The 16,031-nt window shown below is 36.9% G+C and overlaps 2 protein-coding genes and 1 long non-coding RNA gene across 4 annotated transcripts in view; 2 read left to right on the top strand and 1 right to left on the bottom strand.

Moving 5' to 3' along the window:
• Positions 1-769: 769 nt before the first annotated feature.
• The window catches only part of LOC124630305 (syndecan), a 275,530-nt gene continuing 260,268 nt past the window's right edge, over positions 770-16,031 (top strand). For both annotated transcript variants that reach the window (XM_047164156.1, XM_047164146.1), the window contains exon 1: positions 770-1,012. In XM_047164156.1, coding sequence (XP_047020112.1) covers positions 947-1,012 — 66 coding nt within the window. In that variant the 5' untranslated portion in view covers positions 770-946. The remainder of the gene's footprint in view (positions 1,013-16,031) is intronic.
• Positions 8,345-15,499, top strand: LOC124630332. The gene is made up of 2 exons (XR_006984415.1): positions 8,345-8,907; positions 15,165-15,499. It is a non-coding gene; the product is annotated as an uncharacterized LOC124630332 (long non-coding RNA).
• LOC124630324 lies at positions 12,280-15,272 on the bottom strand. The gene is made up of 2 exons (XM_047164185.1): positions 15,144-15,272; positions 12,280-13,925 (listed from the first exon to the last, which is right to left on the bottom strand). The coding sequence occupies exon 2, from the start codon at positions 13,882-13,884 to the stop codon at positions 13,390-13,392; it is 495 nt and encodes a 164-aa protein (XP_047020141.1). The 5' UTR covers positions 13,885-13,925; positions 15,144-15,272; the 3' UTR covers positions 12,280-13,389.

Raw genomic sequence — 16,031 nt, 5'->3', positions numbered from 1 at the left:
AATTCAATAAATTTAAAAAACATAAGTATCTACTATCTAAAAATGTATCATTGCCACAAAATATGCTTCTATCTTAAATTATATTTACTTACTAGTTACTTGTAGGTTTCAACAGATGGCGGTATTTTACAAAACCTTATACCTAGGTCTGCTAGAATCTGCTAAAGCTAGGTATCCATTGGATCCACTTGTTCATTAAGTTAGAAACTAGACAGACAGCGTGTTACTGAAACTTATAAAAGCACTTTCGCTTTCAGTTGAACGCTCTTTCTATAAAAATGTCTCTCATATAGACTTGATTTGTCTGGATTGGTCATTTATGCTATGAAATAGGGACCTTATGTCTTTGCTAGGAATAAATCGTATGGATGCATTTAGATAGCTATCTGACGACTTGTTTGTTTTGACGTATCTTCTTCAATGTTATACACAGACGGTCGTCGCCCTAGCAAATAATATTTCTGTCTTGGCCGTTCGTGACCAAAATTAGAACAAGTTACTTTGTGGGAATGCATAGGGAAACGACGGAATTGTTTGTAAAGCCGCTGTTGCGTTGATCGAACGGAAGGAGAATTAGGGTCCTGTTTTTGTGAACGCGACGACTAGGCCATTATTCTTCCGCCGTAATAAATAGGAGTGCGTGACGCGAAATATAGCTCCATCGACCATCGGGCGACGACCGAACTCGGCTCACGCGAGCGAAGTTAGCTGCGAAGGCGCCGCGTGCGGGGCGCGCGCCCTCAACGCACTGAACCGAGTTCCAAGCGCCACTCGGCACTCAGTTTACTACAATCGCAAACCGACGCCGCATGTCGTTTCGCGCGCCGTTTCGACCCGTGTGTATGGTGTTAGTGGAATAACATAACAGCAAATTGTTTTGTGCTGTGTTATTATTGTGTGATAGTGTCATACTGCTGGTGCGACCGATCCGGTTCACATTGTTGTGATGCATTTGAGGATATACCTATGGCTGTCTTGTGTAGTCCTCGCAGGATACGTTCGAGCGACAGAGGTAAGGGGGACCGTCTTAAATGCGGCACTCGCCCGGCTTTTTGTTGTGTGAACACAGGGAACGGGAGTTTGGTCTGGTAAACGTAACGCTGACTTTAATTTCAACCGTAGGTACTTAGTTGCATCTACTTGCGTAACTGTTTTCAATGTCAATAGTCGTCAACAGAGTTCGAATAAGAGTATAAACTTGTGTTTGAGTCTGTTATGTGAGTTAACGTGCAAACTATACGGTGTGTCTGAGTTACATAGGTTGGTTACCTTGAATGTTCGGTAATCGCAGGTAAACAATCGTTATCTCGTTCGTTCCCATTGATTTGTGTCGCGTTATTTTTGTTCGGTATCAGTGAGTGTCGTTGGATAGTGTGCGGCGTGGTGTAAACACAGTCGTCTCATGAATGAGAGCGGCGTGTCGCCCACGTTTTGGGAGAAAGCTGAGACACTGCACACCTACATAGCCATCGGGCGGCTGCGGGCGCGCGGCTCACTGCCGTGAACCCATTACCGTGTCTTATTTATTAGTAAACACTCACTAACCAACTCATTTGCTTCACTGAGAAGGGTTATTGAAACTTCTGAGTCATGCTTTATTGCAATTTGTCTAGCTAGGTACGTAAGCAAGGTGACCTATGAAAGCCAGCTAGTTAGATACCTTCTTCCTACCTACCTATTTACTTAGCCGTAGAACATAGGTGTCCTATCCCTACCTTTCATGCATCTTGCCTAAGGTCAAGCTTTTTAAAGATTGTTAAGTACCTTTAAAATTATAAGTAGGTACCTACTTACTATCTCTAAGGTCCAAATTCACCTTCAACATAAAAGTCCGTGAACTTGAAAACTTGTAGGTACCTACGTGAAAATTCATAGTAGGTACCTAGGTAAACAGTTGTTAAGAAAAACGAACGTTTATGTTGGCGGTGAAGTTTGGCCCAAGTAGGTATCGACATGTAGTAATTAATGTAATTAGTACCCAGTACCTACCCACCTACCATTCTTTTACCCATCTTAATCTTATCTGGTAGGTAGGCTACCTAACTAAACATTAACTTTAAATGTTAATGAGGCAGTTTCTATCCTACACCCATTTTATCTCTTCAGACCTTTCCAATGGAAGCCTAACATCTGTGATTGGAACGGAAAACCTTGGATTATATGGCCTGCCTACTATAAAGTCAAGCGTCAATCGAAAGGCTTGTAGGTAGCCCATAATGAGTAGATTCGAAAATCCATTCATTCATTGTTTTACCAAAACAGCGTCACAAAATACTGTATTATCGCAAAAATCTTTCAACGCGACCTTGACAAAAATGTTAAAGATATTGCAACCCGTTCCGCACTTCCATACGGGATAGCATCCCTTACTTAATGAAGGATAAAGAGGGAGGGTCTCACCCAGGATTCAGGATATTCATCGTACAAAATGAACGGGTTTTCTAAGACACAATAGTCGCATGTCCCCGACACCCAGGTGCGACTAACACCCTTTAAACTTCAAGCTCTCAACAATAGCAAAATGGGCCAAGGTTTTGATTAATCCATCCGCTAGTTTCTGCAAGTTTAATCAACGATATGATGAGTAAATCCTCCCGCGAATAGTTATGCTAGCTCGAACTAATACAAGCGATATGCTAGTTCAATTGGCCGAGTTATGTAACGATAAATCAATCAAATGTGAAGGCAGAAGACTTTTTAATGTGTGTTTTAAATAAAGCCAGCCTTGGGGAATTATTTATGGTGCATGATTCACCATCCACTACCAGTACTATAAAGGTAATTTTCTGTAAAAAATCAACACTGCTAGGTTTACTTTCGTGGGCACTGTTTAGACTCTTACGGCCAGTTTTTTCATCAAAAGTTAAAGTTAAAGTAATGTCTAAAGTTAAAGTAACGGTCAAATTCGTTTTTTCAAGGCTAAAGTGACAGCAAAATTCATAGAAAAATTGAATTTAACCGTTACTTTAACTTTAGTCATTACTTTGACTTTTACTTTGGCTTTAACTTTTGATGAAGAAACTGGCTGTTAGAACCTCAGTAATGTAATAATCTTGTAATAATTGGCAGAAGTAGTACCTAACTACCTATGCTAAGCCGCACGGTATATTGCGCAGATTTCAAATGCCAAAGCATAAATTGCAACCACGTTTTGCATTTAAAATGGCCACCTATGTTTGTGAAATGTTGAGTGGTTAGAACGCATTCTGTGGCGACGGATAGGCTAGTCTTTGCATATTCAGACTAATCTATAGCAAGGCAACTCGATACCGCAAAGTTGGCACTACTGAAGTAGTAGACATAAAATGTCGATGGTCCGGAAAGAAACGCCAACATAATAAAGCTAACGGCCTGTAAGGAGTTTAATCGTTACCAAAATGGTATCAGTTCATTTTATTGGTATTATTGTTTACAAAATGTGAGAGACTGAGTAAAAGTTACATTAACGGATAAAAACAATATTTTCCCTGAAGATGCAATAAAGGATCATATTAAATAATATAAATAAATAAAATACATTTATTTCGGACAACAATGATCCATAGTGTTAGTATTACATATAGCTTATATATTAATGTTAGTAATAACAAGAAAAATATTACTTGTGAAATAAAAATATGGCACGATATTGTTTGAATGACAACTTGAACTGGAATGTGCTTTTATGAAATCTGGATTAACAGACGGTAAACTCATGTTTTATCGATGCAAATATTGCTTATCATTTCGCAGGTGAACAAACATTCTTCGTGTACTGTTACTGAAAAATGTATGGCTCGTATTTTGCGTTGAAATATAAAAAAAATGCTGACTGAAACTTGGACACATTTGTGACAAGACACTTGTCAAAGTATGACTAATTTCGTTTGTGAGAAGAGAGAAGAGTACCTAATTCTTTCCACATGTTGGACAGAACTTTATCTAACGCTAGGCTGCATCTTTGTTATTTATTTTAATTATTTATACTGCACTTAGTAAAACCTTTATAATATTTCTACTGTTCATTCATAAATGTTAAATATCTGTAATTAAACTGGCACCTTAGGTTCAGAGCTCAACATCGCCCTAATTACGCCATCGAAAAGGAAGAACATATACATATCATCAAGAAGGAAAGAAGACGTCGATATTGTATAATTTAAGCAATGTAAAGAATATCTCGCAACACTGATCAAGCGAACACATCATTATCTCTGAAGTAGCAACATATTGATGACATTCATGACCTCAGAACTCAAATACGTCAAGTACTTCATATATTACTTTTTTACAAGAATCATAAGTAACGTTTAGTTTGTTAATTCTGTTATTTTTTTAACTGGCATGCCATCGTATGATCGCAGTCACAGGCGAAGATTTCAATAAACCTTGAAGACTAAACACGGGGGCCTGGGGACCAATACATTTACCATTGGTCTTCAAAATTATTTGGGCCACATAGGCTTACGGTTTGAGTTAATAAACCAGAAATATTTCTCCATTCCAAAACAGTCGTCATGTGTCATTCTAAAAAGGCCCTAGTTTCCCCTAACATCACTATCGAAGTTATCATAAACTCTCCAGCGAGTACAAAGCAATAATAAAATTTGTCACAGCCCAGCTAGACAAAAAGCGAGCTTCGTCAATAGAAATAAAAGAGAGTGCACCCCGACTTGCAGTCGGGGCTGGAATGACGCCGCATGGTAACTAGCTGGCGTGAAGTTGTTTTATTTTCTCTTTTTTTTTAAGAATGGAACATGGCACTGGCTGTTTTTGACGGCCTATGGTTGCTGGAATATTTTACGAAAATATATTTTGATAAGGCATTACGTTGGTATTTAATAGTTTTTAATAAGCAAGTTACAAAATAGTTAAGTCAATTAACACGTTAAAACAAAGTAAAACAATGATGTTATTGTTATGTTAAAAGTAGGTTCATATGTATTTACTTTTTTGTATTCTAGCTCTATTATTACTGGAATGTCACATTGAACCAGTACACACTGCACCTACATTATTTTATGGAATAAACAATAGGTATATGTATAACGCCTATGTACTTAACATGTATTTGTACTGAACAATAGCAGTATTATAATTCATTAGAATATATTAACAGCTGGTAACAATGCAGGCCATTTGCTAACGCACTTGCTAGTGTGCTTATAAAACAGACAGACAGACAAACAAACAAATAGTAAGTATCATATCTTTAAAGCTTAATTTAATAAAGATATGTTAATTGGTCTTAAAAACACGCTTTAGTAATAAAAAATTGAAATTAAATTATAATATTAATATCTCACGGATAAAATCAGTCTTCTTTCGCGTGGCTGAATAAAAACTACGAAACGGAGTTCAAATAATTTTATTACTTGATATGCTATTGAACTCTCGTGTTCTAATTGTGAAAATGCAGGATAAGATTACTGTTTAAATTACGAAAATAAATATAAGTATCTGCTTTCCGCGGTACCTTTCGAACATTTCCCAAAATTCAAACTATCGTTTCAACAAATCTATGTCGGTTTAACTGTTTCAATAAGAGCGGAGTTAGCAATACCTTGTTTATTAAATTTAATAAATGAAAAAAGTGTATTAAAATTACTAGATGTACGAAAAGTATTCTTCTTTACTTTTTAAGTATTAAAAACAAAGTAATAGTGTTTTTTTTTCTCAATTACCTATTTAAAAACAAAGGAATGTGTACCCGTCATCGTTGCCAGCTACCTACCACAGCGGTGTAGGGATACGTGTGAAATAGGCCGACCCTCCCATTGTTGGTAAGCTCAGTTTTTGTTAGCGCTGACCAGACATTGTAAAGGGCGGAACGGAACGTCGGACTATGGCGCCTTGCAAAACTAAGTTGTATGAAGTTATTGAGTTTTAATTTAAGATAAAGTTTTACCTGATTAACTTGGAAAAGAGGTTTTAAATGGGTCACTAAAATACTGGCTGCCCCTAGCTTGGGACCAACTGTTTTTCTATTTCACATGTGTGTATGTTAATGAGCAATTTTCAAGGTAACTAAAATATTATTATTTGGGGTAATATTAAGTTACTGAAGTCCTTTAAAAACAAATTAGGTATTATCATTCAATCTAAGCGTAGTCCGTGCAAGGTGACATAAATATGGAGGATATTAAAGATTATTTAATGAATGCAATTTATTTTTAAATTACCCTAACGATATGTGAACATGGTCGTTAGTAATAAAACTAATAAACATTGTAACTCTATACATTTGATTGGTTTTAAATTTAAATTGCACCCAATAAATAAAAATTTCTATTCTAAATTATTCGTTTTAAACTTTTGGCTAAGGTTACACGCGCTCTCATTAAAATATCCAAAAATTTTAACAAACTGCAAACTTTTAGTGGGCCGATAGTTTGTTTGGGCTCATAAATCAGTATGAAGATGAATACGTATTGTACGCACATTACAACTATCAGGTATTCAGCCGGTATCAGACCGACTTTGATTGGAATCATTTAATTTTTTTGCCAACCATCGGGTCAACTGTCGGTTGACTGTTTAGTCTTCAGTGTGCTACTCTTAACGTAATCCAAACTAATATTATAAATGCGAAAGTAACTCTGTCCGTCTGTCTGTCTGTCTGTCTGTCTGTCTGTCTGTCTTTCTGTCTGTCTGTCTGTCTGTCTGTCTGTCTGTCTTTTCTTCACGCCTAAACTACTGAACCGATTTGTGTGAAATTTGGTACAGACATAGTTTGAAACTTGAGAAAGGACATAGGATAGTTTTTATTACAAAAAAAAATAAAAATAAAATTATTCCGGACATATAGCGCCATCTATTGGTCAAATCAAAAATCTGCTGGTAGTCACTTTTCCACGCGAACGAAGTTGCGGGCAAATGCTAGTGTAAACATAATTTAAAACTTCAACAAACGGTTATTTGAACGAATAAATGATATAATGAACGGGGTTTCTCCAAAAACAAACTTGTGTAAGGCCTAAGTTATGCCAGTTACTTATGTAGATAGACATTTTCTTAACGTAATGGAGTGAATATACTAGTTTTTATAGCCAGACGATTTATTGCAGTAATATCCAGATTGTTACCTAAAGGAGAAAGGAAATAAACCGTTTTTATTTATCGGCAACGTTCTGTTATGAAACAGAAGTACTGTTTAGTTTTTTCAATATTGCTAGTTAGGTAAATGAAAGTAAGTATCTGCGATTATTAAGGGAAACCATTTTGAAGTACTTCAAAGAATTATTATTAAGTACGTTCTATTCAGCAATGTCAAACTTGTAAAAAAATCTGCCAGGGTCAGAGTTGAGAGCACTGTAAATCTCTGATGTCAGTTCTGGTGTTCGATTTTTAATCATGGAAAAATAAAACAAAAGCATTACAATTGTCAATCTGAATCTTCATTAATATTATTGTGATATGAAGTTGGAATAGCACAAACAATATGAAAACATTTTGCGCAAGATTTGTAAGTAATCTCGCATGTATGATGGAGTAATCACCTAATCACAAGCCGCGGGCAGAAGCTGCCATTATACCTATAAACTGATTTACCTTCGTTTACGTAATCATGTTCATTTGGAAACCAACGTCATTTACTAACGGTCTAACTAACGGTCCCAATCCCAATACTGTATCCATCTTTTGATTTGCTTAAGGGTGTTATTAGACCAATCGATCAATCGTCGATCGACGGCATCGATCGATGGCAGAATGGATTAGTAGACGTCGATCGATAGTTTCTATGACACCAATCGATCGATCATCGATCGACGGCATCGATCGATGGCAGAATGGATTAGTATACGCCGCCGTCACGTCACCCGCTGCAAGCCCGCTATTAGACCCAGTAAAGTAAAGCTATTAGACCAGTCGATCGATGCCGTCGATCGACGATTGATCGATTGGTCTAATAACACCCTAAGTACTAGAGACAGAATTCTGACATTAGTTCGATACAAGTACTGTCGAATTTCAGACAGATACAGACATAAATATGTATAAACACATACATAGAGTATTGGAAACGGCCGTAACTTTATGCATTAAACCAGGGTTACAAATTGCACAAAAAGAGGTCGTTACGAACGCACCAATCTTAAATTGGATTAGAATAAATATCTAATAGAAATAATTCTAAATTTGAATTAACACGCGCCTTTAATGGGCGCCATTAAAAAACAATTGAATGCGAATATCTTAACGTTTCGAACGATTCGAATGAATATTTCGTCATTCGTAGCTCGTAAGATAAAAACAAGCGTCGAAGCTCATTCATGCTTATTGGGTAAACCTACCTACAGCCTGTGATTCATACAAGGCTGCCTACTCACCTTGATTGGATACTTACTACAACTATATGTTATATATTTAGTCTAGCCGCAGATATGCAGGATGTAGGAAAAGAAACTCCGACAAAACTTAATGACCAATACGTATAATTCCACTTGAAAACATCAAGATACAAATAATAAATTTAGAACCACCATTCGTCTCCGAAAACATTGCCGCGCTCTAATGACATCTGTCAAAGACAATCCCTTAAATCTAAACTTGAACAAAATAGTTTGACAATAGTAAATATGTTTAGAAACACATTTTTAAAAATATGTCTAAATAATAAATACATAACAACTCTGCTTGCTTTTTATAATTAACTTTGTATTTTAATTAGTACAATGTCATAGACAATTTACAATAGTTTATGTAGGTAGGCTGTACAATAATTGTTAAAATGACAACTAAGCTTACAGCTCGGCCTTCCTGCTAGCGCGAGTCCCTTCGCGAATTGTTTTAACATATTGTAAATGATCAGATTACCTACCTAATAAGTTTAAAGTTAAATTATGAATGAAATGAAATAAATGTAAGATTTCCTTAGATCCGAAATAAAATGTAGCAACAATATAATTCTTTCAAACGTAAAATAAAGTAAGTATTCAATACAATAAGTGTTAATTAATCTTATCATAATTTACACGCCATACAATTCTCGAAGTCGTTAAGTCTTACGTTATTTTCACAAACCAGCACATTGTATCGGTTTATAATACGATATAATACTACAATGTAGTAACAATTAAATTGTCAAGTGACAATAAATTATCTAAATAACTGTTTTGTGACTCACTGAACATTACCTAGTTTCTAGTTAATCATTTTCAGAATTGTCTTCTTCACCACTGCTAAAATCTCTATTAAAATTTAACCAAGGCTGCATTTTATCGACCGCTACTACAGCTTCGTAACGACGATTATTTTTGCGTGAAAGTGGAGTGTCTTCAATGATGTACCTGTCATTGGGTAGTACTTTTAATACTCTGTAGGGACCCTGGTACTTGACTACTAACTTTTGTGATTGCCCATCGCTGGGCACCTGCCTCTCAACCCTTACTAAATCACCTTCGGAATAACTTTTTGCGGTTTTTCTACGGCTATTAAATCTGTCCCGATCGTCGTTTTGCTTTTCTTTGATTTTATCACACGCGTCCTGTCTCACATCGACTAATGCCTCCGGAGAGGTTATGTTAACCGTTTCTTCTAAGACCTCACTCAAAATACCTTCGCTCCTGCATTTAATGTTAAACCCAAACAGGAGTTCCGATGGTGATTTTTGAGTAGTTTTGTGTGTCGTTGTATTTAAACCTAATTGAATGTCTGGGATTTGTTCGTCCCAAGTTTTATCGTCTTTACCATGCGTGGACGTTGAAAGCGCATCTAAGATTGTCCTATTAAATCGTTCGACCTGGCCGTTTGCCCTAGGTGTTGATACCGCATTCATAATGTGTTTTATCCCGGTCTGCACAACAAATTCTTTAAAAGTTGAGCTAGAGAAACTTGTGCCTCTGTCAGTAACGAGACGCGTAGGCACTCCGAAGTAACTAATGTGATCCTTCAATACCTTTAATGTAGTTGCCGTTTTTGTATCCCTAACTGGCCTAATATTTACATATTTTGTGAAACCGTCTACCAACACAAGTAAATAACAGTTACCCTTTTTACTTTTTATGAAAGGACCTAAGTGGTCTGCATGAACCGTATGGAACGGTACGCTAGGTTTATCAATAGGGTGTAATTCTCCCTCGCGTTTACCACCAGGGGTTTTGTGATGCAAACATTCGAGACACGAAGCTACGTATTTTTTTACGAATTTTCGCATCTTATTAAACCAGTAATTTTTACGGATACGTTGCAGAGTTTTATCATAGCCACAATGACCTACGTCGTCGTGGTTCATTTTTAAAATCTGCCAACGAACGCCTTTAGGTACGAGCCATTTAATTTCATCGCCCACTATCCTATATACCCTGTTATTTTTCAATTTATAATTACGATGAATGTCTAAGAGTTGTTCAGAGTTAGGGTCTGATAGTATTTCTTTAATTTTTTTGATTTCCTCATCGGCAGACTGCACAGTGGAAATCCAGTCCTGTTCGCCCTTTTCGACAGCTAGAACGTCTAAGCGTGTCGAACAATCGCTTTCTATTGTATCTACGGGATTGCGACTCAATGCGTCGACATGCGACATCCGTAACCCAGGTCGATATTCAATGGTACAATCATACTCTTGTAATTGCACCCACCAACGGGCGATGCGTGGGATTAAATCACGCTTCACTAATGTCGATCGCAATGCGTTGCAGTCCGTAAATATTTTAAAAGGAATACCTATTAGATAAACGCGGAAACGGTTCAGTGATGCTATTACCGCCAATGTCTCGAGGTCATACGAGTGAAATTTCTGCTCTTCTGCGTTTGTCTTTCGACTAAAATACGAAACAGGTTGGAATATGCCTTCAGAGTTGGCTTGTAGTAAGATACCAGCTAACCCATCTTTGCTAGCATCCGTGTGTAGTTGGGTTTCCGCAGTATAATTATAAAGTGCCAAAACCGGTCTATCAACCAACAAAGATTTGATTTTTCCGAAAGCTCTCTCATGGTTTTCGCCCCATGACCATTTTACATCCTTTTTAAGTAAGTCTGTCAGTGGAGCTGCTGTTAACGCGTAGTTTGCGATAAACCTTCTAAAGTACCCCGAAAGGCCTAGAAATTGTCTCAATTCATGTAGGTTCCTAGGTTTTGGAAATCTTGACACCGCATCAGTTTTCCGTTGTCCAGGTCTAATACCGTCAGAGCTAACCTCAAATCCCAGAAAATCTATAGAGTCAAGGAAAAAATGACATTTACTTAATTTGAGTGTAAGGCCACCCTTTTTTAGGAGGACTAGGACCTCTTCTAATCGCTGCAAACCCTCGTTAATATCTTTAGCCGGTATAAGGACGTCGTCCATATACACTATAGCGTACTTGATTTTAGCCTCGAGAAGTACCTTATTGATAGTGCGCTGGAACACAGAAGGTGCATTGACCAGCCCAAACGGCATCCTATTATACTCGTACTGGCCATCTGGTGTCACGAAAGAAGTTCTATGTCGCGACTCTTCTGCAACCGGTATCTGGTAATACCCAGAAGCTAAGTCAAGCGATGTAAAAACTTTATTCCCAGCCAGTTGGTCTAATTGATCCTCAATTCGAGGGAGAGGATAATGCTCCTTTTTGGTTTTGCGATTTAGAGCACGGTAGTCTACGCATAACCGCTTTTCGCCAGTCTTTTTCTGTACTAAGACTATTGGGCTTGCAAATGCAGAGGTTGATTCCCTAATTATACCATGATCGGCCATTTCTTGTATCATATTTCTCACAAGTACGCGATCTGCATAAGACATACGGTAGGGACGATAAACAATAGGTACTTCATCTTCGAGTTCAATTGTCATCTCCGTCAGATTAGTGAAACCTAAATCGTGAAGCCCGGTTGAAAAACAAGTATTATATTTTTCTATCAATTCTCGTAGACTTGACCGTTCTTCCGGACTTAGTTTATCACTACAGTTTAAAGTATCTTTACTTTGCGACTCAGAGATTGTGACATTGTATGAATCTAAGGTATATTCAGAATCAATTACACCTTTACATTGTACTCGCGTCAGAAGTGTACCCTTCTGTAAAGTGATTGAATTAGGGGAAACATTATGTATTAAAAGTGCGCTAAAACCGCCTTTCACTTCGTACTCGCCAGGAAGAAGGTAATATTCTTCCCCTGGCGAACCTCTCACGGACCCGTTTACATAAACATGTGTATCCATGTACGGGTTTGCGGAAACTCGGACTGCTCGTAAATTATTTGAGGGAATCTCAATATCCTTAGTTGTAACAAGGTGCATTTTTACACTAGGAATTCTACGGAAAATTACTGCGGTTGGTGTTTTAGTGATTACAATGTCTGGTTTTTCAGTGAATGATTGTCCTAAGAGAACTGATTGCTTTATTACATAATCCTCTACCACGTACAAATTTATGCTGTCCTCTAAGCCTTGGACCTCAATGGAAACAATAGTCATACCTACTGGTGAAATCAAATTAGCGCCTATGCCCCTGAGTACAGGTAAGTCCTCCGGCGTGACTATGTCTAAATTTAATTCTTTGGCTTTGGATAACTTGATAAGGGAACATTGGCTTCCTAAATCTAAGTGACAGTCTACTACGTGGCTGTTCACTTTAATATCAATCAAATATTTAGCAGTGAGCTCCTCGACTAAATTCAACTGAGCCACTTGCTGTTCATTTTTGTTTGTACTTTGATTGCTATCCTTCTGATCTTTATTTGGGCGCTTATTTCTAAAACAGTGAATGGCTAGGTGACCTGATTTTTCACAATTCGTACACTTAGCGGCTGGTTTTTCGCATTTGTAACTAGGATGACCAGCTTGGTCACAATTATAGCACGTAATTTTTAATGAACTTCCCGATTTTGATGTAGAAGCCAGATTTTTACGATCAGTTCGAAAACTCGAATTTAAATCACGATTTTCTCGGCTATTACCTACCTTGACAGTTCTAAAATATTTAAGCACCTGCTCTGGTTCTGAGAACTGTGCAGCTTGTGCACCCACTTTAATAGCCCTGTCTTCAACTCCATACAAAATACAATCAACAGCTTGACGTCCATAAATCCTACACCTATTCAGCAAGTTTATTTTCGCGTAATAGTAATGTTCAAGTGATTCACCGTATTTGACTCTTTTAGCTAGCATTTCACTCAAAAGCTCAGCGTAATCTTCGCGTACCGGGAAAGATTCAATTAATTTCTTTTTCCACTCCGTCCATTTAAACATCATAGTTGGCAGATTCTGGTACCAAGACTTTGCTACCCCAGTTAATTTTGGCAAAGCGTAATGGATGGTCTCCCTATCATCCCACCCATATATTTCAGCACACTCCTCTACTTTTGTCAACCAAGTTAAAACAGTTTGCTCTTTAGACATCGGGTCGAATTCCGGTACAATGTTGGTATTAAAAGATAATTTTGGTCTATCTGAGCTTTTGATTGATTTCAAAACTGTCAAAAAACTATTTAAAATATTATCTGTTGGATCTGAACGCTTAAATCTCTTAGAATTAGAAAATGGTGATTGCTCACCATCTCTTCTCGTTGAACTCCGACTTCTTTTCCTTTCACGCCTAGGAGTCGGACGCGAATGTGCTTGGCCTTCAAGTCGTAGCCTGTTCCAACTCGAACTCCTTTCTCGAAGATCCTCATGGGCATCTGACTCAGCACTCTGAGACCGATGACGTATTGACCTCGCAGGTGTATGAAGAGCTCTCTCTTCTGTCCTTTGAACCATTCTTCGATCTCGGCGCTCTTCGCCAAGATCCTCACGATATTCAACCTCAGTATCACGCACCCGTGATACCCCTGGTTGCTCTGAACATTGTCTCCAAGCACGCCTCTCGCGTGAGGAGCCTCTCGGCCAAGTCTCATGACTGGACTCTCGGTGTCTCGATTCCAGTGCTCCTCGACCCTTGTCCTGAACTCTGGACATCCCTGGGTCTGAACCAGAATCATCATGACCTTTGTTTCTCATCTCCTCACGATCCATTTTACTGAAACTGACAGATTAAAGCTTAGTTTCGGCTTTGAGGAAAATATCTCACATAACATACACAACACATCAACTCACATAACATAAAACTTTTAACCTTATGTTTTAAACTCATAACTCTCTCAACATTTTAATAATTCTACATTCAGTTAAATAATTTTACATGTTATCGGTAACATGTTTATTTTCATTCACCTGAATATGCTGTGGGTTAAAATTGCAGTTCATTCAACAATGTAAAAACAGTGTATTCAAGCTATTTATAATGTGGATAATTTGACATCATGCAAACCGCTTTTCAAAAAGCTAAAAATCCTAACACTTGCTTGCATTTATATAGAGGAAGTTTGCAAATTTACTAAATCATATGAAGATATGATGTTTAAGAAATTTGGTGATGAATGCACATTTAACTGTAGATTCCCAAATAAATTAAATTTACCATTCATGAGAACCGAATTGTACCATAGAAATTGTTACCCAATGTGCATTCGAATATACAATAAGATAACATCTCACATTACAGAACTACCTATGAGTAAATTTAAGAAGTCCCTCAGAAATTGGCTTATTGACAAATGTTTTTATACAGTTAAAGAATACCTAGAGGAGAAACAGAATTATAATAGAAATTTAACTATTAGATTATGGGAAAACTTAAATATTTGCATGACTAATTTATAAGTTGAATATAGTGAAACCATTTTTTTGTTATTGTATTTACCATCATAATGTACCTATATTCTAGCAAATAAATAAATTTCATTTCATAAAAAAAAACTTACATTAACTTGTAAAATCTCATCAATCCTGTAACTTTTTTTTTATTATTTTACCTTCAAACTAAATCTCAGTAACAGTACATTTCTCAATTTCCATCATATTTTCACTGAATGACTTAGTAATTATGAGAGTAGATCATTTTAAAATAAACAAAATCAAATAAAAAGTTGTTTACTTTCACAGGTCTCAGTAACCGCATATTATGGCAATCCAATCTTATTTCACAAAATACGGTCCTCAGTTTTTCGTATTTTCATTACAGAAAAAAAAATATCACGACATTTTTATCAACTAAATCGCATTAAATCTCGTTAAGTGTCTCTGCCCCTAAGACGACCCACTGACCGTGTATTACTAAACTGAAATATTATTTGATGAGCCGGTCACTATCGCTGCATAATACCCGGCCGCAGGCTTACTTTCAAATGGAATCAGTACTTACGTTTATTTTTGTCTTCCACAGGCGTAGATGGAGAAGAATAAATCTTCTCGTCGATACCACTTCTGAACTTTAGTCTAGCCGCAGATATGCAGGATGTAGGAAAAGAAACTCCGACAAAACTTAATGACCAATACGTATAATTCCACTTGAAAACATCAAGATACAAATAATAAATTTAGAACCACCATTCGTCTCCGAAAACATTGCCGCGCTCTTATGACATCTGTCAAAGACAATCCCTTAAATCTAAACTTGAACAAAATAGTTTGACAATAGTAAATATGTTTAGAAACACATTTTTAAAAATATGTCTAAATAATAAATACATAACAACTCTGCTTGCTTTTTATAATTAACTTTGTATTTTAATTAGTACAATGTCATAGACAATTTACAATAGTTTATGTAGGTAGGCTGTACAATAATTGTTAAAATGACAACTAAGCTTACATATAGTATTAAGTATAACCTTCTTTATGTATTAAGTTCCAAGAATATTGTATCAAAGAGATCAAAACAGGCGAAGTTCACAATTTGGATTTTGATACTGAGTGCCTAGTGCGAGTTGAACAAAATTTTGCGAATGACTTCACTGTCGAGTTTAGCGAGTCAACTTCAAACGAACCGAATGCAATATTTAAGCGAGTGCGAGTTGCCATCTCGCAAATTACTCGCATCACGTTTCCTCACGGCGAATAGCGATGATCATTTTTATTAGGTTGGTGTTCCGTTCGCTTGGTGGGATAAACCTACCAAATTTAGAAAGACGTCATTTTAGCATGTAATCGTATGGGACGACTGTCTTTCAAAATTTTTGGGGTTATTGTTTGACGCGACGCCCGAAAAAAGTTTTTAGTTGTTTTAAATTAATTAATTTAAAATGAAGAC

Source organism: Helicoverpa zea, chromosome 1 (assembly GCF_022581195.2).
Source record: "Helicoverpa zea isolate HzStark_Cry1AcR chromosome 1, ilHelZeax1.1, whole genome shotgun sequence".
NCBI lineage: Eukaryota > Metazoa > Arthropoda > Insecta > Lepidoptera > Noctuidae > Helicoverpa > Helicoverpa zea.
This window is presented reverse-complemented; position numbering and strand designations above follow the sequence as displayed.